This window comes from Bacillus rossius, chromosome 1 (assembly GCF_032445375.1).
Source record: "Bacillus rossius redtenbacheri isolate Brsri chromosome 1, Brsri_v3, whole genome shotgun sequence".
Taxonomy (NCBI): domain Eukaryota; kingdom Metazoa; phylum Arthropoda; class Insecta; order Phasmatodea; family Bacillidae; genus Bacillus; species Bacillus rossius.
In genome coordinates, this window is record NC_086330.1 from 22481694 (window position 1) to 22504469 (window position 22776).

The 22776-nt window shown below is 37.0% G+C and overlaps 2 protein-coding genes across 5 annotated transcripts in view; one reads left to right on the forward strand and one right to left on the reverse strand.

Annotated features, from left to right (window-relative positions):
• The window catches only part of LOC134532990 (ankyrin repeat and death domain-containing protein 1A-like), a 228358-nt gene that overhangs the window by 5633 nt on the left and 199949 nt on the right, over positions 1–22776 (forward strand). The window lies entirely within an intron of this gene.
• On the reverse strand, positions 17304–22745 carry LOC134527329 (circumsporozoite protein-like). Its single transcript, XM_063359910.1, has 3 exons — positions 22718–22745; positions 19275–19511; positions 17304–18034 (listed from the first exon to the last, which is right to left on the reverse strand). The coding sequence occupies exons 1-3, from the start codon at positions 22730–22732 to the stop codon at positions 17531–17533; spliced, it is 756 nt and encodes a 251-aa protein (XP_063215980.1). The 5' UTR covers positions 22733–22745; the 3' UTR covers positions 17304–17530.

Below are 22776 nucleotides of genomic sequence, written 5' to 3' on the forward strand. Positions count from 1 at the left end.
AATTCGCTGCTGAAATGCTACGTCGATTTTCGAATAATTCGATTTGCAGATATAAATATTAAAATTTATAGTGAAAAGGTTCCGATAAGCTAAAAAAAAAAAAAAAAAAGTAGAACAAATACTTAACTCCGGCTTTGGACCTGATTTTCGAAAAGGATTTTTTTTAATCAAAATACTGCCCATCTAGTTAAAATTCACTAAACAGTTAATACTAAAAAGTTTACCTTTGGCTTTGAAAACTTTTGTTCGCGCCATCTGCCACAGATGGCAGCACGATGTTTACACAGTTCCGTTAAGTGCGACTTGTGTTCCATTCACGAAATTAGTGCCACCAAATGCCATATGCCGAGATCTAAGATGTTACACATAAACAATTAGTGAAACAGAAAAAAAATATAATTTTTTTGATTGTTTGAACTTATTTTATGAAAATTCTTACATGTATCAGGCAAAAACTTTTATCAACAAAAAAATTTGTAAAAAAACAAAAACTTTGTTTTAAAGTTACGTCGACTATGTCTCTCAAAGCTAAGTATCGGGCTATGGAATCGGCATGCATTTATTAAATGTTTGATGATAACTCGCAGTAGGGCGGAAGCACCGTCGCCCTCTGTAGCCAGCGCCACACGTCACGCGACGCTGCGTGATGAATGACGCGTGCATAGGATAGCAGGTGCACGATACTCGTGGACAGAGTGATTCACGGGCCTGCCCTTGTGCATGCGGGGAGAGCGATGGCTCGTTCGCTGCGGCCAATAAGAACGACGCAAGGTCGACAGCAGGAACTAAATTACTGGTTTCAGCGATGTCATCTTTGATAGTCCGTGCACTTGAAGTAATAACAATAAAACGCTTGATGTTTACACATAAATGACCTTTCGCGCACACACACCTACAAAACGAACCAATCGTTTGCAGTACTGAATCATGCAATGGTATACACTGTAAATAATTTTTGCACTTTTACATGGAAAATCCTTGGTAACCCATTTGCCAATGATACCGCTTGTAAAACTAAAAGGCTGATCTTTGTAAAATTACAGATGGTAGGTACAAAGCTCTGCCTTGCAGTTTTACACGTGTTAACGTTGGCAACTGAGTTTTCAAGGACTTTACTTGTAAAAGTACAAAACGTTTGTACAGTTATCATTGTATTAAAATGTAACGAGCACCTGGGTAGAACTATCCTTGTAAAAGAACTAAACCTCTTTTTTTTTTTTACATTTCAACCTATTGTAGTCTAGCAATCGTTCAGATTATTTAGAAAAAAAGTCAGTGTTCTTACATTTAGGACTTAAAATTTTTTTTTATTAACTACAGTAACTTTTAATACCATTTACCGCAGCAGTTTTGTAATAGTACATTGTTTGTATTAATGATTTATTTGACTGCTTTACAAGAGTATATGCAGCTTAAAATTTATTTTTAACAATTAACCTTCTCATCACCTACCATATCTCGATATTTAAAAGCACCTCGAAAAATACTTTTATAATTAAACGGAGCACTTAATTTTACAAAAAAAAAATTAACATTCCGGGAAATTTGCCTTAAGTAGGGGAGAGTAGGGTATAACGGGGTACTTAGTATAAATCGCTTTAATTTATTGTTTTAATATTGCTGTATCTGTCTGAAAACATCAGCATGCGTAGATTAGAATGTGAGTTTAATTCTGCAACTAGTACCGTGTCTTCTGAAATATTATTCTTGCAGAGATATTTATTTATTTGAATGTATGCACACTACCCTGTTTTACCCAACTGGTTGGGTAAAACGGGGTACAGAAAGCAGATTTTTAAAATGATTTTACATGTGCATTATAAAAAATTCTGAACAACATGTAATATGACAAATAAATACAAATGTCAGTAAAAATATGAGAATTTAAAAAAAAATCAATTATAAGCCTTCACCTTACATTTTCCTCTGTATTTGCAGTAAAACTTCACAAAAAAATTGGTTTGCGGAAAATCACAAACATTGTTTGAACAACAATAACACAACACTGTTAATTTTGAGGAAGTGGTTAGTCTAAAAGCATAATCTAACTATGTATAATACAAACTTGCATATGCGGTGAACCCAAATATCTGACAAAACATATGATTGTTTAATTAGCCTAATATGGCATAGTAGGCCCATCAGAACACAAAATAAGGCCAGAGTCTTTATTCCAAACTGGCAGAAATCACATTCAAATGGCCTACAGTCATCTGTGTCTACACCAGCACATCCTTCATGGCTCCAAGAATGACACTTTAATCATTGCACCCAACTTTCGGCTGATTTTGAAGTGGAGAACTGTTCAGCGCAATAAATGCAAGGAACGTCATCATCATCAGACACACGCAAAGTTACTGTTGGTATGGATTTGTTGCTGTCTTCTTTATTCTTATGTGTTTTAGAACTGTTTTGAGATTTAGACACACCAGCATTTTTCCTTTTTAAAGATTTTGGTGAAGCTGACTGAATAATATTAGTTCGTTCTTATATGGCGAGTCGGTCAGCACAGCTGCCTTGCCACGTCGTCGTCCTCTTCCTTCTGCAGGATTCCTTTTGACATGGGAAATCGGCATCACTGTAGTCGGTGGAATTGTGAAGCTACTGTTTGATGAAGCATTTCGATTGTTTTTATCAGATAGGCCTAAACGAGATTCAGTTGGTGAAGATACCAAACCAGATGTCCCAGGAATATTACCAACACTGACATTTCCATGGGACTCTGAAGGCATTGTGTAAGCTCGATCAGTTGTTGCAGCAGTCACTGGAATATCACCTACACTGTCATTTCCACTCGGTTTTGAAGGCCTGGAGTTAGCTCGGTCAGTTGTTGCAGCAGTCAGTGGAATATCACCGACAGTGTCATTTCCACTCGGTTCTGAAGGCCTGGAGTTAGCTCGGTCAGTTGTTGCCGCTGGCTAAAACATCCAATCTGGGAAGATACTTGCATCAAGGGGAAATATTCCAGTTCTTCTGAAACCATTTACCGCAGTTTCCATAGAAGCGGCCTTCATAAATGCAGCGCCATAGAGTTTCCCGATCTGGTTAATTGTAATGGGACGTCCAGGATGTAAACGAACCCATTTCCTTGCTTCATCACTATAATACTGCATCAATGGGGACATGAAGGAAACATCTAAGGGCTGCAACCTATGGGTGCAGTGTGGGGGAAAACACAATAGGACGACATGGTTTTTTCGAGCATGGTTTTTATTTTTAAAAATAGAAAAAAAAGATAAAGTCAAATTACAATTTAATTACATGGGCCTACAACATTTTTACGTTTCCAATTTTTTTCCTCACCGATACAAGACTTTTGGTTGACTGTATAAATGTACTGTAGGTAACTCTGTATAACATTTAGTATGCATAACAAAACTGTTTTTAATTTTAAAAGTCATTTGCACAATTGATCGAAAAGATGATTAAAACAGGAAACTGGTTGGACAGAACGAGGTACTACCCCGTTTTACCCATTACCTGTGTACCCTGTTTTACCCTACATGCAGGTTCTCAAGCAAAAAGACAACAGAAAATCTTAACACCCGTCAATTACATCGGTTACTATGGCACAACATAGCAAATATAATACTTTACTTGAATACAACTTACCATAAAATATATCTGCAACCACTGATTAAATATTGTATAGCCAATACACGCTAAACATTTTAGTGAAACATCATAAATTTGTAATTTCCATTATTACGCACGAAAGAATACTGTGCGACACTTCATACTACCTCACTCTAGTGACGACGTATAGAGGAGTAACTTACCAAACGTACACACAGATAGCACCACGTGTACGGAAAATAACAGTGGTACCCCGTTCTACCCAACTACCCTGTTTTACCCAACTCTCCCCTACCTATAAAGCACAAAACACGTGAGAATTATTTAAATTGTTAATTAAAAATTAAACGGTGAGAGTGTTTTGCTATCCACATTTGTTGTGTATTGAGAGACTGTGGAAAACAAACGGAAACAACATTTTGGAAAATGAAAACCTCGGAGTTAACGCCCTTTAAAAATATCCAGAATCGTTTGTCATTCATAACTGATGGGCCGTCGAGGCAGATGAAATTTCCACAAATGAGATTAAGGTTGTCTCTCCACTTTGATGACAGATAATCCCTAGGCTTTGGTCGATGGCTGCGCCCACGAGGCTAGGTGACTGTCAATTCAGGACAATCTGGGGTTTTCGCCAGGGAACACGCCCACACGCCATCTCTCTGATACTGCTGTTCGCCTTGACAGCGACAACACGGCACAACATTCCAGTGAAAACTGAACAAAAAAAGGCGATACTTGTACACGAAAATAAACAAAAAATAAAAATTACCACTCGTGCTTCATTTGAGAAGCTGTTCCTTTTAATATTTAGGATCATAAAATATAATTTTTTTTTCAAATATTAGTATTATAACCAAACCTCGTAGAAACCCTTTTTACCTAAAGGTTTATTTTACTTCTAACTAACAAAGGATTAATTAAAATAGCTTGGTAATAATAGAGCGTGTATGTACAGGAAAGCGTCTCAAAACCTTTTTGCGGACCACGGCACGCAAACATAATTTGCTCAAATCGAAAGCTCACTATACACACTAAGCCATTTGTTTGCCTGACGTATTTATATATTCTTTTCTTCTGGTTTAGTATGTTTTACTAGCTGTACTACGCGGCGTTGCCCGGGCTAAACACATAATAATATAAGGAACATCACTACCGAGTTTAAAGCCTGTAGGACATACACTTGAAAAATGGGAAATTTTGATTTTGAAGTCTCGTTGATTGCACAATCTCGTTGCATCAAGGCCAACCATCAGAAAAACCGGGATGCCATTTTTCAGTTTCATTTTGTGGGAAGGCATATAACCCGTTGGCAAAACGTTAAGGAACGCTCCAAACGATGGTGCGTTACAAATTCAAGGCAAAGCCATCTATTGACGAAGTTCTAAGTTATTAGCGCCTTTAATTTTGTTAGCAGCCGCGAGCTTCACTAAGCGGATGGGTTTTGCCAAGGAGGATAGAAAGTTGCCGCACCTTACTATATGACCATGTGGCGACCATAGAGAAATGGCACAAACTCACTGTCTGTGTGTTAGTACATCCATCCTATGTTTTTCTATTATAAAACTGAATTTACCCTTTTGACGTGACAAAGTCTAATAAATCGATGAACGCCGGCTGCACGTACGAAAAAGTGTCCCGTTACGCACATTGTCCCGTTACGCGGTGTCCCGTCACGCTCATTGTACGCTTGCGGCGCATCTATCTCTCTTCCACTCGATTGGAACAACCATCGATTTGACTTTTTCTAGCCACATTAAACTTGAAACACTCCCATTCGTTTCCTACTTTTCCTATCATCGTCCTATCCTTAACAGAATAACACAGATTGGAAGAAGTTAAATAGCAAACATGTATAAACGTTATAGTTTAAATAATCTGTTCGTTAAAGTAATAAACATATTTGAATTAATGAGTGCAAATAAAAGTGAATGTATCAAATAAATTGTAGATTTCATTTCACTCCTTTCTATCCATACAAAATAGTGATAATTCAATAAAAATGATTCAATTTTGTTCATAAAACTATGCAATCATTTCATCAATGTTTTTTTTATGCCGTTGTCGCGTTAAACTATCGTCCGTAAACCGACTTTACAGAGAACCAATTTTTTTTTTACTTCCTTCGGGATAGAATTTCATAATTATATGTAGTTAATGTCATTATCCTGCCCATAACTATTTACATGCAAGAAATCATGTCAATCCGTAGCTCCACTTCTGCGTGAAAGGATAATAAACAGACAAACACACTTTCGCATTTATAATATTAGTAGGGATAAAACCTTTTTCAGTAGTGGTTAAGTTAAAAAAAATGATGTGAACTATATAATAACATAAAGTTTCAAAACATGTAGTTAACTTTCCTTACTTTTTGTTTTATTTATTGTTAGTGACAAAAAATGTTATTCTTCTCTGCTGCCGGAGTGCAATCATTTTTTTTAATATTGTACTTGGTTTTTTACATGGGGTAATACTGTTATTTTTTATTTATTAAAGTGTTGAGGCACGCTTACACAGGCTTCACGGAACACTATATTTCCGTTGAACAGTAGTAGAGAAACCAGGATCTAGTGCATATTAAAAAAGATGGGGTTTTACTGTCGAGAGCACAGTGAAAACAAAAAAAAAATATGAATTAGCTCTTCTGCTAGGTACAGAATAGTGAAAACTGTCCGTATAATTCATTTTTAACACTATGCGGGGCGTGGAGTTAAAAAGTATTAATTAAAATGTAAATGGATTTTAAGTTCCAGTGATATTTGAAGGCCTATATTAACTTGACTAAATGCACGAATATATTAAACTATTTTTTTTGTTAAACGATTATATGTTTGTGTTCCATGATTAGAGTTGCGTTTCGCTATGCCATTTCATTTCTCATCAGCGAGGTAGCTGGGCCCGTTGAACCGCGCGATTCAACGTTTGTAACTCCACGAGTTTCGTTGAATAGTTCGTAGCTCGTGCGAAGTAGCGTTCCACTTGACCTTTCCGGTGCTGGAACTTTGCGAAGACTAAAATAACTCTACCTCGTTTTACTATTTTTTTAAGTGTTTAAGTTTCAGTGTAAATATGTTTCTATGCAACTTGTTTAAGTACCTACTTTCTGGTCTCTTGTTTTCTCTTTTTTATCCATAACTTAACAGCTTGAATATTAAAAAAGATACAGATCCTCCAAGTTTTGTTAATGAGGTTCTCTTCAAACACCACTTCAAGATTCTATCTCTTTATTTTCTTTAATGAGATGCGCTGAAGCACACTCTGCTTCCGTGTTGTACAAGAATGATGCTTTGGTTTTCTTAAAAAATATACTGACGAGAAACGTATTTCAAAATGAGAGAAATTGTTCAATTAATTTGGAAAGTATCACAAGAACGTGAAAAATATGCAAATTTAATGATACATATTAAAAAATCAGAAACCAAATGAAGTTATTTTTTTAGAATATTCTTTCTGGATGACACAAAAAGGTTTGAAATTTGAATTATGTTCTTTGGCGGAACATTTTATGTAATAAGCAATAAGCCACCAGAAATAAAATTTACTTAACAAAATACGTTTAAACTAACTCAATGATGTTCTTTTTTTTTTGTTTCCACAGTTTTTATTTTACTAATACTTTTTTTAAATATTCAGAAATAAATAATCATATATTGATTTAATTTTTTTTTCCTTACTTTAAATATTCGACTACCACGAGTACTTTTGATTGGCAAGTTTTAAATTAATGAAATATAAATCTGAATTTGCATTTCAAAAACAATTATAAAACTTTATAGCCTAATGTTCAATAATGCAGTTAGATTAAACACAAATAAAGCCAATTTAAAGATTTGAGTATATTAGTAGTATAGTTTGGGGGCTCCGGAAACTGGCTTCTGGCTGTATTGCCGGTGCCAGGGTCCGCCATGTTGAATTATGACGTCACGGCGGCCATCTTGGATGACCTTGACCTTGACCTTTGACCTTGACCTTAAATTTGATCCTCAAAAACTTGCCAAAATTGGGCAAAAATTTGCCAAAATTCCTCAAAAATCGCCAAAATTTCAATTTTTGTAGAACAAAATTCCGCCAAAAAATCTCAAAAATTTTGATAAATCGAAATTTCCCGTTTTCAAAGGAAAAATTTCCCGTTTCGAGGGAAAAATTCCCGTTTTTAGTCCTTAAAAATCCCAGCGACTAGAAAGTCCTAAAAGAGGCTTAAAACTCCTAAGAGATAGCCGCTTATAAGCCTCTGACGTCATCTAGGATTATGACCGCCATTTTGAAAGATGACGTCACCGTTGCAGTTTCCGTTACGGTCGCCATCTTTAAAAAAACTTTATTTATTATCCGATTTTAATTAAATTTTTTTTAAAATATATAAAAAAATCACTTAATAAAAATTTAATAAAAAATTATTAAAAATCAAACATTTACGACACGGAGCTCGGAGTCCTCGGTTCGAACCCGGTGAGGGCAAAAAAATAAAAATGACGACCGATCCTTCCCCCCGTGGTGGGTGCTGGCATACTGACTCCCACCACTTTTTTTCAAAGCATATATATCGCCACCTAGTATGACGTCATGTCCGCCATCTTGTCTTCGATGCTGGAAGCCATCATCATTGTATCGTCGGCTATAGTGCGCTGATACCATGTTAGTTTAATTCCTACCTGCTAGATTGCAGTAATCATCTATTACTGTGACACCCGCCATCTTGAAATTCGGCCGCCATCTTGAAAATCCGTAATTTTAATGCTAGAAAAGCGGGACAAAATCCAAAATTCATTAAATAAATTTGTAATCCATATAATGATTGATTGGATCGACTAAGGTCCTTGGTTCGATCCCTGGCTGATACAAAACAACTTTAATTTTAAAAAAAATACTAAAAAAGTGTTAGGTTTCAGAAAATAAAAACACCAAAAGTTCTTTTAAAAAAATTTTATTACATAAATTCAATACACTACTACAAGTACAAAAAAAAAATAACTGACAAATTACCACGGCCTTTAGGTTTCCTCGATTCAAACAGTCTTCTTATTGTACGGACTAAGCCTTTTACATGAATTTAAATGTCTATCCGATCCGTTCATCACCACAGCCAGAGACGGACTGAAGTTCATAGCACTTATATAGTCTCATTAGCCGGTACAACACATGAGTCAAATTAAAAACCATGTTCATTATACGTCTCGGAGCATTTTTTATAATGACGATGTAAGCTATAGAGACGACAAATTAGTTTATTGCACTTATTGCACTGAAATTTTATTCTTTGAACATTATTAGAACAACCGCTTCTTTCATGTCTGCGAGCATTTGAGGTGATAGTAAATAATGCACCACAGTATTTGCACTGATGCGAAGTACGCTCTTCATTAATTGGAGTATTCAATGCTGATGAAACTTCAGCTGATGGTGGAACAGCACATATCGAAGTCTCCTCCAGTGTTGTCAGAGGCGTTGCCAACGGGATCTGCTCCAACATCGTCGGCGCCGACGTCATGGTTCCCGTAGTCGATGGTACATCCTCCATCGAGTACGACGTTAAAGTCGGTAAAGATGCCATCGAAGTCTCAAGAACAGGCAATTACACGACTTATGCACCAGAAGAAACAAACTAGGTGATCCGTACACCGTCGACGGCAGTAACAAACTGAGCGTCCTGCTGTCTAGGACTCGTTTATATACATTAACCGGTTTGAATAATACACTAGTCAAATCAAGAACAATTTACTAAAATACTAGAGTCAAAACAACATTAAAAAAATAGAAGCACCATCAACAAAAAAGGAAGCACATTTGTAAGCATCTTCAAAAAAGGAAAAACAATAGGAAGCACCGACTACGAAAAGGCAGCACATTTGGAAGCACCGACAACGAAAAGGCAGCACATTTGGAAGCACCGACAACGAAAAGGCAGCACAATTGGAAGCACCGTCATCGAAAAGGCAGCACATTTGGAAGCACCGACTACGAAAAGGCATCACGTTTGGAAGCACCGACCACGAAAAGGCAGCACATTTGGAAGCACCGACTACGAAAAGGCAGCACATAAGACAGCACCGACAACGAAAAGGCAGCACATTTGGAAGCACCATCATCGAAAAGGCAGCACATTTGTAAGCTCCATTAACAAAAAAAAAAAGGCAAAAAGGAAGCACAAGTTACGAGATCTAAGGCTTAGTTAGAAATCAGAATACAAGAAATAAAAACTTTAAATTCTTATAATTTAAATTATTTATTTTATTGCTTTACATTATATAAATGCAAGTAAAACAAGCCGTTATTGTATGTAGCCAGCATTCATCAGTTCCTTGAGTATGAAGGATATTTCTTTGATGCACAAATAGTTTCCTGCACAAAGCGAACCATGTAGAAGTCTTAGCCGGTCAACCAATATGTTTGGATCTTTCCATGATGTGTAATTATTCTCTTCTACCACCATCTTCCTTGCACCTTTATAAAACATATTATGATCTCTGGTGTCTTCCATTTTACCACCAACCTCAGGGTAACTTTCATGTTTGTGACGGTGATCATTACAAGCTTGATCAGATTTATTTAATATATCACGTCGTTTCCACCGTTTCGGTCTCAGGACACCGCCACTTTCTTCGATCTTGGCAGCTTTAGGTGCTTCATCATAGTCTATGTCTTTGTCAACAGCCTCAGAGTCACTGTAACAATCACCGTAGAAGGAATCGTCTTCACCCAATTTACCGTAATAATTCGATGTTGATGATGTTGAAGAGTCTTCATCGTCTTCATGCTTCCTTTTTAGGAGTCCATCATTTTTACAAAGTAGGAAAGATCTACTTGAATTCGGCTGGAAAATATTCTCACTTTTCACGTTAAGGATTCTTCCATTGTCTTCATTCTTCCGTAAATCATCAACCTCCTTCAATTTAAGTTCTTTGTCGAGATCGGAAGAGCCAAGAAAATTATTGTCGTAATGCAGATCACTCTTCCTTAGGCTAGTAGATTCATCGTTGTCCTCTAGCTTGTACGCAGGCTTGGCGCTACAAGTTCTGCCATGTCTTTTTAGGCTCTCTCTCCGCGTAAACGACTTGCTACATCGAACACAACTTATCATATTGCGCAGTGGATTTTTAACACAGTCATTCTTCTCGTGTTGTCTTTTATTATTTCTCAAGATAAACTCTTTACTGCAAAACTTACACCTATGTTCTTTCGATACAGCGTCAGATCCCAAATCGGAATTCATATTAGTTACTGAGACTAATGCCAGATACCAATTGAGAGTTTTAAATTAGATCCAATACTTAAATAGAAATTTTTTCATATTTCATCAGCGAGAATTAATATATCTCATGCAAAAGTACTTTATGCATGTATTTCTGCTTTTCAACAACAGATGTCGCCACATGTTGCTTGCAGGTAAATAATATTTAGTTATTTTATGCGGGATGCGGGATGCTCACTAACGATCGCAAAAGAAGGATGGCTTCGCTAGACTCCAAGGAAAAGGAAGTTCGTCTTGCATGTTGGTGCTCCACAGATGTCTCATGGCGTAATATTAATTTGACTGAGTAATGATATGTGTTAATTCCACCTGATAAAAATATTGCAAGTTTTGATTTAGTAACAGAAATTATCGAATTAAATGTAACTCCAAATAAAATGACATGTCTCATTAGACAAAAATAAATCCATGCAGAGAGCGGTTTCTCAGAATAGTCAGAAACACTTGAAGAAACCACAGGAATGACTGCAAGAACACGGGAAAAACCATCAAAATATTGACAAGAATAATCAGGAGCACACGGAGAAAACCATCATAATATTGGCAAGAATAATCAGGAGCACACGGAGAAAACCAACATAATATTGACCAGATTAATCAGAAGTACTCGGAGAAAACCACCACATGTTTTCTTTGATATCATAAAATTACAGGAAAAAAAATAAAAAAAAAAATTAATAAAAAAATAAAAAAATAAAAAAATGCATAAGGATTTTCTGCTAGCTTGTAAACTTATCATTGTTGAGCAAAGATAGAGTTCTTGTACAAGCCAGAAATTTATGTATTTTTTTTATTTATTTTTTATTTTTTTATTAATTTATTTTTATTTTTAAATATTTTTTCCTGTAATTTTATGATATCAAAGAAAACATGTGGTGGTTTTCTCCGAGTACTTCTGATTAATCTGGTCAATATTATAATGTTTTTCTCCGTGTGCTCCTGATTATTCTTGCCAATATTATGATGGTTTTCTCCGTGTGCTCCTGATTATTCTTGTCAATATTTTGATGGTTTTTCCCGTGTTCTTGCAATCATTCCTGTGGTTTCTTCAAGTGTTTCTGACTATTCTGAGAAACCGCTCTCTGCATGGATTTATTTTTGTCTAATGACACATGTAATTTTATTTGGAGTTACATTTAATTCGATAATTTCTGCTACTAAATCAAAACTTGCAATATTTTTATCAGGTGGAATTAACAAATATCATCACTCAGTCAAATTAATATTACGCCATGAGACATCTGTGGAGCACCAACATGCAAGACGAACTTCCTTTTCCTTGGAGTCTAGCAAAGCCATCCTTCTTTTGCGATCTTTAGTGAGCATCCCGCATCCCGCATAAAAGAACTAAATATTATTTACCTGCAAGCAACATGAGGCGACATCTGTTGTTGAAAAGCAGAAATACATGCATAAAGTACTTTTGCATGAGATATATTAATTCTCGCTGATGAAATATGAAAAAATGTCTATTTAAGTATTGGATCTAATTTAAAACACTCAATTGGTATCTGGCATTAGTCTCAGTAACTAATATGAATTCCGATTTGGGATTTGACGCTGTATCGAAAGAACATAGGTGTAAGTTTTGCAGTAAAGAGTTTATCTTGAGAAATAATAAAAGACAACACGAGAAGAATGACTGTGTTAAAAATCCACTGCGCAATATGATAAGTTTTGTTCGATGTAGCAAGTCGTTTACGCGGATAGAGAGCCTAAAAAGACATGGCAGAACTTGTAGCGCCAAGCCTGCGTACAAGCTAGAGGACAACGATGAATCTACTAGCCTAAGGAAGAGTGATCTGCATTACGACAATAATTTTCTTGGCTCTTCCGATCTCGACAAAGAACTTAAATTGAAGGAGGTTGATGATTTACGGAAGAATGAAGACAATGGAAGAATCCTTAATGTGAAAAGTGAGAATATATTCCAGCCGAATTCAAGTAGATCTTTCCTACTTTGTAAAAATGAACGACTCCTAAAAAGGAAGCATGAAGACGATGAAGACATTTCAACATCATCAACATCGAATTATTACGGTAAATTGGGTGAAGACGATTACTTCTACGGTGATTGTTACAGTGACTCTGAGGCTGTTGACAAAGACATAGACTTTGATGAAGCACCTAAAGCTGCCAAGATCGAAGAATGTGGCGATGTCCTGAGACCGAAACGGTGGAAACGACGTGATATATTAAATAAATCTGATCAAGCTTGTGATGATCACCGTCTCAAACATGAAAGTTACCCTGAGGTTGGTGGTAAAACGGAAGACACCAGAGATCATAATATTTATTATAAAGGTGCAAGGAAGATGATGGTTGAAGAGAATGATTACACATCATGGAAAGATCCAAACATATTGGTTGACCGGCTAAGACTTCTACATGGTTCGCTTTGTGCAGGAAACTATTTGTGCATCAAAGAAATATCCTTCATACTCAAGGAACTGAGGAATGCTGGCTACATACAATAACGGCTTGTTTTACTTGCATTTATATAATGTAAAGCAATAAAATAAATAATTTAAATTATAAGAATTTAAAGTTTTTATTTCTTGTATTCTGATTTCTAACTAAGCCTTAGATCTCGTAACTTGTGCTTCCTTTTTGCCTTTTTTTTTTTTTGTTAATGGAGCTTACAAATGTGCTGCCTTTTCGATGATGGTGCTTCCAAATGTGCTGCCTTTTCGTTGTCGGTGCTGTCTTATGTGCTGCCTTTTCGTAGTCGGTGCTTCCAAATGTGCTGCCTTTTCGTTGTTGGTGCTTCCAAATGTGCTGCCTTTTCGTAGTCTGTGCTTCCAAATGTGCTGCCTTTTCGTTGTCTGTGCTGCCAAATGTGCTGCCTTTTCGTAGTCGGTGCTTCCAAATGTGCTGCCTTTTCGTTGTCGGTGCTGCCAAATGTGCTGCCTTTTCGTTGTCGGTGCTTCCAAATGTGCTGCCTTTTCGTAGTCGGTGCTTCCAAATGTGCTGCCTTTTCGATGACGGTGCTTCTAAATGTGCTGCCTTTACGTAGTCGGTGCTTCCAAATGTGCTGCCATTTCGTTGTCGGTGCTTCCAAATGTGTTGCCTTTTCGTTGTAGGTGCTTCCAAATGTGCTGCCTTTTCGTAGTCGGTGCTTCCAAATGTGCTGCCTTTTCGTTGTCGGTGCTGTCAAATGTGCTGCCTTTTCGTAGTCGGTGCTTCCAAATGTGCCGCCTTTTCGTTGTCGGTGCTGCCGAATGTGATGCCTTTTCAGAGTCGGTGCTTCCAAATGTGCTGCCTTTTCGTAGTCGGTGCTTCCAAATGTGCTGCCTTTTCGATGACGGTGCTTCCAAATGTGCTGCCTTTTCGTAGTCGGTGCTTCCAAATGTGCTGCCAATTCGTTGTCGGTGCTTCCAAATATGCTGCCTTTTCGTTGTCGGTGCTTCCAAATGTGCTTACTTTACGTAGTCGGTGCTTCCAAATGTGCTGCCTTTTCGTTGTCGGTGCTTCCAAATGTGCTGCCTTTTCGTTGTCGGTGCTTCCAAATGTGCTGCTTTTTCGTTGTCGGTGCTTCCTATTGTTTTTCCTTTTTTGAAGGTGCTTCCAAATGTGCTGCCTTTTCGTAGTCGGTGCTTCCTATTGTTTTTCCTTTTTTGAAGGTGCTTCCAAATGTGTTTCCTTTTTTGTTGATGGTGCTTCTATTTTTTTAATGTTGTTTTGACTCTAGTATTTTAGTAAATTGTTCTTGATTTGACTAGTGTATTATTCAAACCGGTGAATGTATATAAACGAGTCCTAGACAGCAGGACGCTCAGTTTGTTACTGCCGTCGACGGTGTACGGATCACCTAGTTTGTTTCTTCTGGTGCATAAGTCGTGTAATTGCCTGTTCTTGAGACTTCGATGGCATCTTTACCGACTTTAACGTCGTACTCGATGGAGGATGTAACATCGACTACGGGAACCATGACGTCGGCGCCGACGATGTTGGAGCAGATCCCGTTGGCAACGCCTCTGACAAAACTGGAGGAGACTTCGATATGTGCTGTTCCACCATCAGCTGAAGTTTCATCAGCATTGAATACTCCAATTAATGAAGAGCGTACTTCGCATCAGTGCAAATACTGTGGTGCATCATTTACTATCACCTCAAATGCTCGCAGACATGAAAGAAGCGGTTGTTCTAATAATGTTCAAAGAATAAAATTTCAGTGCAATAAGTGCAATAAACTAATTTGTCGTCTCTATAGCTTACATCGTCATTATAAAAAATGCTCCGAGACGTATAATGAACATGGTTATTGATTTGACTCATGTGTTGTACCGTCTAATGAGACTATATAAGTGCTATGAACTTCAGTCCGTCTCTGGCTGTGGTGATGAACGGATCGGATAGACATTTAAATTCATGTAAAAGGCTTAGTCCGTACAATAAGAAGACTGTTTGAATCGAGGAATCCTAAAGGCTTTGGTAATTTGTCAGTGTTTTTTTTGTACTTGTAGTAGTGTATTAAATTTATGTAATACAATTTTTTTAAAAGAAATTTTGGTGTTTTTATTTTCTCAAACCTAACACTTTTTTTAGTATTTTTTTAAATTAAAGTTGTTTTGTATCGGCCAGGGATCGAACCAAGGACCTTAGTCGATCAAAACAATAATTATATGGATTACAAATTTATTTAATGAATTTTGGATTTTGTCCCGCTTTTGTAGCATTAAAATTACGGATTTTTAAGATGACGGCCGAATTTTAAGATGGCGGGTGTCACAGTAATAGATGATTACTGCACTCTAGCAGGTAAGAATTAAACTAACATGGTATCAGCGCACTATAGCCGACGATACAATGATGATGGCTTCCAGCATCGAAGACAAGATGGCGGACATGACGTCATACTAGGTGGCGATATATATGCTTTGAAAAAAAGTGGTGGGAGTCAGTATGCCAGCACCCACCACGGGGGGAAGGATCGGTCGTCATTTTTATTTTTTTGCCCTCACCGGGTTCGAACCGAGGACTCCTAGCTCCGTGTCGTAAATGTTTGATTTTTATTATTTTTTATTAAATTTTTATTAAGTTTTTTTTTATAAATTTAAAAAAAAAATTTAATTAAAATCGGATAATAAATAAAGATTTTAAAAATGGCGACCGTAACGGAAACTGCAACGGTGACGTCTTCTTTCAAAATGGCGGTCATAATCCTAGATGACGTCAGAGGCTTATAAGCGGCTATCTCTTAGGAGTTTTAAGCCTCTTTTAGGACTTTCTAGTCGCTGGGATTTTTAAGGACTAAAAACGGGAATTTGTCCCTCGAAACGGGAAATTTTTCCTTTGAAAACGGGAAATTTCGATTTATCAAAATTTTTGAGATTTTTTGGCGGAATTTTTTTCCACAAAAATTGAAATTTTGGCGATTTTTGAGGAATTTTGGGCAATTTTTGCCCAATTTTGGCAAGTTTTGAGGATCAAATTGAAGGTCAAGGTCAAGGTCATCCAAGATGTCCGCCGTGACGTCATAATTCAACATGGCGGACCCCGGCACTGGCACCACAGCCAGAAGCCAGTTTCCGGAGCCCCTAAACTATACTACTTATATTTATTTTTATTTATGACCAAAAATTAATTAAGTTTTTACTGTCACAACAATTTACAATGCCCAAGTAAATTTTTAATTATGTCCTGGATTTGTTTGTTTGTATGTTCTAATATTTATGACACCTAATAACTTACAATTGGAAAGTAAAGAAAGTAAAAATATAAGTTACTACATAATATTATAAATTAAATTTTCCGTTTTCGTTGCAGGTTTATGTGCGTGCGCTTACAAATTCTAATGAACAATAAAAACTTATTTTCAACTGCCCTGCCTAATTAACTAATTCAATCAGTTACCTGGAGGAACTAGTTGATTACATGGGTGGCGTCAGTTGTTTTAATGCTGAAAACTAGCAAATCCTGCGTAAAGAACCGCACCAATTATTAAGGTATCCGCGTTCCTAAGGACCAGTTATCAACTGGGAAAGACGAGTTACTAGCCAAATGTCCATACGAGCCATTAAATACGTATAAACTCTATACACCGAGCTTAAAAATTACCATGCAGCTCTATTTGACAAATCTCGGGGCTGGCCACTTGTGATCATCAAATTGATTATCTAAAACCGCGCAGAGTTAGATTTATCATTACTTGTATTTTATAAGTGGTTTGTTGCCACTCAATTCACCAGCATGATTAGCATTTTCATGATTTTGCATATCAGTGCGAGTTATCACGATCTAATTGAATGGTTTCTTATGATAAAATTTTTGACTTCATTTTGCAGTATCATAAAATAAATTCTGTAATTTTTAGTTTACTTATTTACAGTCAGGTTGCAATGGGATTAAATTTAATAACTTAATTTTGTAACGCTAGGCGAATTAATTATAAGTATATATTTGAAAATTTATTAAAATTATAATATTGGAGCTAAATTAATTAGGTTGTGGGAGGAATAAATAATTGTTGGTAAGCTTTTGCTCAAAAAATGTCATAAATTTATTAAGTCAAACAATAATTCACAGTCATTTCACTCTTAGTCAATAAATAAAACATTAAAGCAGGACTAGGATTCACAAATAGATACTTATCATTTAGTACAGTATTGGGAAAAACGAGGACATTCTTTCTGGGTTTTGGTGTTATGACATCTAGTAGTATCCGTAGTGACCGTTATGGCTATAGCCGTCTAAGTGGCCACCTCAGTGACCTTCTAAGTGGCCACCAGCGTGCCCGTCCGAGTAGCCACCAGCGTGCCCGGCCGAGTGGCCATCGGCAAGCCCGCCCGAGTGGCCACCCGCACCCGCGTGCCCGCCCGAGTGGCCACCCACACCAGCAAACCCGCCCGAGTGTCCACCCAAACCGGCAAGCCCGCCCGAGTGGCCACCGGCTTGCCCGCCCGAGTGGCCGCCCGCACCGGCGTTCCCGTCCGAGTGGCCACCTCCGTTACCTAAGTGGCCACCTGCAAGCCCGCCCGAGTGGCTACCCGCGTGCCCGCCCGAGTGGTCGTTGCCGCCGCTGTTGTGCACGCGCGCGTGGAAGCCGTGCTTGTCGGCCAGGTACTGCACCGTGCGCACGTTGCCGCCGGGCTCCTTCACGTGGTAGGAGCCCTTCACCGAGTCTCCGTCGCGCTGCTCCTGCTGGCCGTGGAGGTCGCCCGTCTTGTGGTCCGCCACCTCGTAGCCGAACGAGTACTTCGGCTCCGCCTCGGGAACACAAACAATTGTATTCAATCTCACCAACTAACGCTATAAAGGTTTTCATAAGATGTCATTATATTTTCAATAATAAAATAAGAATGATTATACGTCTAAAAATCTCAAACGTATAACTTATTTAAATAAATAAATACTTTTTTTGAATATTTATTTAATTCTATAAAATTAATTCCGCGTAAATACAAGCATATGGACGTCACGACATTGACTGTGCTCACGACAATCAGTAACGGGTAAAACGATACATCACCATCATCAGCATCATAAAAAATATTTACTGTGACTGTGGACGTATATTTTATCTAAATGGTTATCATTCATGATTATCAGGAGCACCTAACTTGTGGTCTATAACCGCAAAGCTAAGTTAACGGTCGTACACCATATATGTTTACTAAAAATAGACAAGGTCAATAGTTTTAAATCAAATCATAATCATTAAAAAAAAAGCAACGTACTTATTTAATATTAAATGTCGAGCTTACAATGCTAAATGCTTTATCTATTTTATCTCGTCACGAAATTATATTAATACTAAATATTTTCGTGTAAGTATTACATTCTTTCAATGTGCATGCACTGAAGGTTAGTTAATAACATACAATTTTCTTATTTTGTACTAATTTTCACCCCAGTAAAAACCAAGTGTTATTCTAGCACTTTACTCCATTTTTTTATAATTGGAACAAAAATGTTCATGTTAACATACAGATATTTGTAAATCTTATATTTACATGAAAACAACTGTATCACTTAAAAAAAAAAAGAGTTCGCAGTAATACTGGGTACGGATTTTTAACCCGGGCATTTATGCTTTGTGTTGTACCAAGTATCTCCAGTTGTTAAAGATAAGTATTTTTAAACCGTTCCTGAATAGCTTTCCATTATTGACTCCACATGCACAATAAAAATATTAAGTCAAATGGTTTAATATTCAATTTTCATTTTCATGTTTTTTTTTAATTGTACTTAAATTAAACATCAATTAAAATATTAAAATCATGCGGAAGTTTTCGAAAGAAAAAAAACCGTATTTCATAAATGCAAAAAAAAAAATAACCATTGCCATGTATTGTGAAATTCACGATAGCTTTCTTGTAGTATTAAAAACTATTTCTTTTGCAGTTGGTTTTCTGTAGAAATCTTTTGTATTTAAAAGTACAGCAAATTTTTTTTTTCCCCCTTGTGTTGTTCCACTTGTGATGGTCACAATGTTCTGAATGCTTACCACATAGTCGATGTATCCTCCGTCTCCGTGTCCTCCGTGTCCTGAATGTCCTCCGTGTCCTGAATGTCCTCCGTGTCCTCCGAGGCCGGCCGCCACGTGCACCTGCTTGTGAGGACCCGCCACTGGACCGCTGAAGTGCCAGCTGGAGTGGGCGTGTCCGCCGTCTCCTCCGAGGCCGTGATTGGTCGCTAACCCGCCCATCGCGGCCAGTACCACCACCGCCGCCGAGACTAACATCTGCCAACAACCAACACGTTATTTCTGATGGCTTATGTTTCTAACATAACATAACATTGTTTGAGTAAAACAATGAACACTATTACTGTTACAACCGATTCCAAATATAACTGCAAACGGAAAAGGTTGTTGAAGGGGGGGGGGGGGAGGAATTTTATCTAAATTCATCCTCTTTCATGGAGGAGAAACTCATGACTTCTCATAGCTGAACAGTTTCTCTACTTCGTAATTAGTTGAACTCAAAGTTTTGCAATACCAAATACCAAACGTTAAAAATTACTTTTTTTCAGATATTATTTTATTATATAATTATTTTATTATCTATTTTTCTCCCCAACTTTTAAAGTATAAAAATGTTTTACAAATCGAATGTGACTGAGATTTTTCAAAGTCGGATACATAACGGACTTTTCAATTAGTATGCGGGGAATTTACGAGATGATTATTTTTCTCTTATCAAATACACACTGGCATTGCTTCATAACTAATTCATTCCACATTACTCAATTTTTTTTTTTTTTGGACGGGAGTTGTAGATATGTCTCTCCTGTATCTAGAAAGAAGTAATTCCAAATTCATACATAAGTTCCTATACTTCGTTGACCCAGTGAGAACTGTTGTGGGATATTGTATTAAGTATAAACACAGGAGTAAATATTATTTTTCAACTCTGCATTATATTTTACATTTTGAGTTAAAAGTATAATTAAGCTACTTATTTAATTTTTTACAGAGAGTTGTTTATTTTAACGTCGATTTTCACATCACTGTAGTTCACCGTTTTATATATTATTAAACTGAAGTTCCATAAACCTCCAAAAATATAAAAAGAAAAGGGTTTCATTAGGGATTCGTTTAAAAGATTGAGGAAAACGTAAATACAGTTAAATTCGCTTCTGTAAAAATGAACATGAGTGTTAAAAAAATTTAGCAACTTTTAACTAGCATTATTTTCATTAATCACGGTTGAAGAATTTCTCATTAAGACTCCACTAGGTTCGTTTTACCCAAATTATTCCATTCCATGTTGCAATTAACGGATGTGCGTTTTGCTGGTTCATTTCATACGTTGTATTATTGGTCTCATGATAGCCGTTATAAAAGCGCGATTACTTTATCGGGACAGTAATGCAGAATTGGTAAATGTTTTATTCATTGTTTTTACTTCCTAAGCTATAGTACAACTTGTTTAAAAATTTCGAAGTGCTTAAATCGATACAAAGAAGTAAAATATTACGCTTGGAAACAAGTAAAGAGTGATTCAAACCCACATCCGTTTTAAATCGCCGAGGAAACGATTTGGCATATAACAAAAAAATTATGATTATAGTCGAAGTGATTATTTGTATTTATAAACTTCATTCATAAACTTCCTTTAATAGTTCTAAAATGTTATTATAGTGTCGTCGCGAAACTTTCTTGATGCTATGAGATCTGATTTTGGGCCAATATATGTACTACGAACATAAGGTAAGGAGACTTTAACAACTTAATCCCTTTAAAAGCATTGCTATATTTGCAAGTGACACGCTTATACTTGTGTTCCAGAACATTATGATATCGTAAACACAGCGTTACTTTTTACTATGTTTATGCCATGGAGAATATTTCAATACTTTTACTCTAGATATAGACATTAGTCTAAATATATTTAAAGAGACTGATCGGGCTTACTTAGTGATACATAATTGGATCGTTCCAGTAAGCCCTTAACCATTTTTTGTTCTTTTATGTAATCAATTTTCTCTAAACAATATACCCTTAAATGCAAAGCGATACGAAATGTTTTGGTCATGCATAAAAGCACACATTACATACACGTAGCGCTCTTAAAGCTAGAAATAAAATTACGTTTAACTAACTTAAACTAAAGTAAAAAATAATCAAATAAATAACATTTTACAGTGTCATTCTGTTTTCTTAAAGTTATAGTATCTATTTATCTCCAGATATGCCTGATTACAAAAACACTATGTTCTAACAATTTAAGGCTCGAGTGTAATATTATTCTTTGGGACAGACAAATACTTGGCGGAAAAAAGGTTAGAAATAAAGTTACGCAAAATAAAATGTACTAAGAAAATATTTTGTTTCTCTCAGCAGTTGATAAAATTATTGTAAAAAAAGTTAAAAAAAAAAGAATAATTCATCAAAATAACTTCAGGCTGATCGGAAGGGCGAACTGTGCGTGAATGCCGCCTACAGTGGCACACATACGATGTGCAGAGATCGCGACTTAAAAACTGCCCTAGATATCTGAGGTTTATTTGTTTAGGAGAAGTATTTGGGAATACGCTAAGGGCGGATGAGTATAGTTGTTTCCATGCTTCGTTTTGAACTGCAAATGGTTAAAAACGCGTGTTTTCAGAATAATATTTATACACGAAACTCGCGGTAGAGTTCTTTCAAGCACTCGAGGTATTCGCATTTCTCATGCCATGTGGTATTATTTATGGTTACCAGTCAGATCACGTAGTTGTCCTGTGCGCAAGATAAGAAGAATTGCTAGCCAGTCCAGAGGCGACACCGCGCTAGAAGCGCGCAAGCGAGACACACACCCCTGACCAGGCGTGGACTTTTTTTTTTTTAAGTTTCCCCGCACACGATGAGTCCAGCTCCCACTTAGGTCCGAACGGTCCGAACTGACGGTTTGGCCTTCCTCATACACGATTAAGTCTTGTGGTAGCTGTTGCTGCAGGATTTACGTATAAGTAGTTTCATCGTATAATATGGAAAAAAAAATTGGGTGTTACAATTGCTGTTGCACTTGTAGACAGAAAAAAAAACCACGAAAAACAAAATAGAAAAGAAACCGAAGAGTATAAACGAAGATTTCTGCCACGACACCCAGCTGATGGACTGAGTGTATGGACTGACGGGAAGCCTTATTTTCACAGACGAGAGAGTCAAAAGCCCGATCGTGCATCTTATGGTTTTTTTTGTTCATTTAAATAAATATGGCGGTGTTGATAAAAGGATACAGGTACTAATGGTCAATTAGGTTAGGTTAGTTACATTATAAATACTTTAAAACATTTTGGACGGTTGATTTGGTTAGGAAAGCTACATTAAAAGATACTGTGAAATCATGTAAACTTCGGGGAACTTCGGGTGCGGCTCTCTCGTCTGTGAAACGAAGGCTTCCCGTGTGGACTGACAGTTCGGCCCCGGCAGCTCCGCGGGGAGGGGAGGGGTGCAGCTCTCACCTGCGCTCCGGCCATGCTGAGGGGCGACTGCTCTGTCCGGGGACCCGCGGCGGCGGTGC

What these genes read in the sequence shown, in the direction of transcription:
- LOC134527329 (XM_063359910.1), bottom strand. An exon ending in GAGGATACATCGACTATGTG is followed by an intron (nt 18,035 to 19,274) that starts GTAAGCATTCAG and finishes TGTGTTCCCGAG; the next exon opens with GCGGAGCCGAAGTACTCGTT.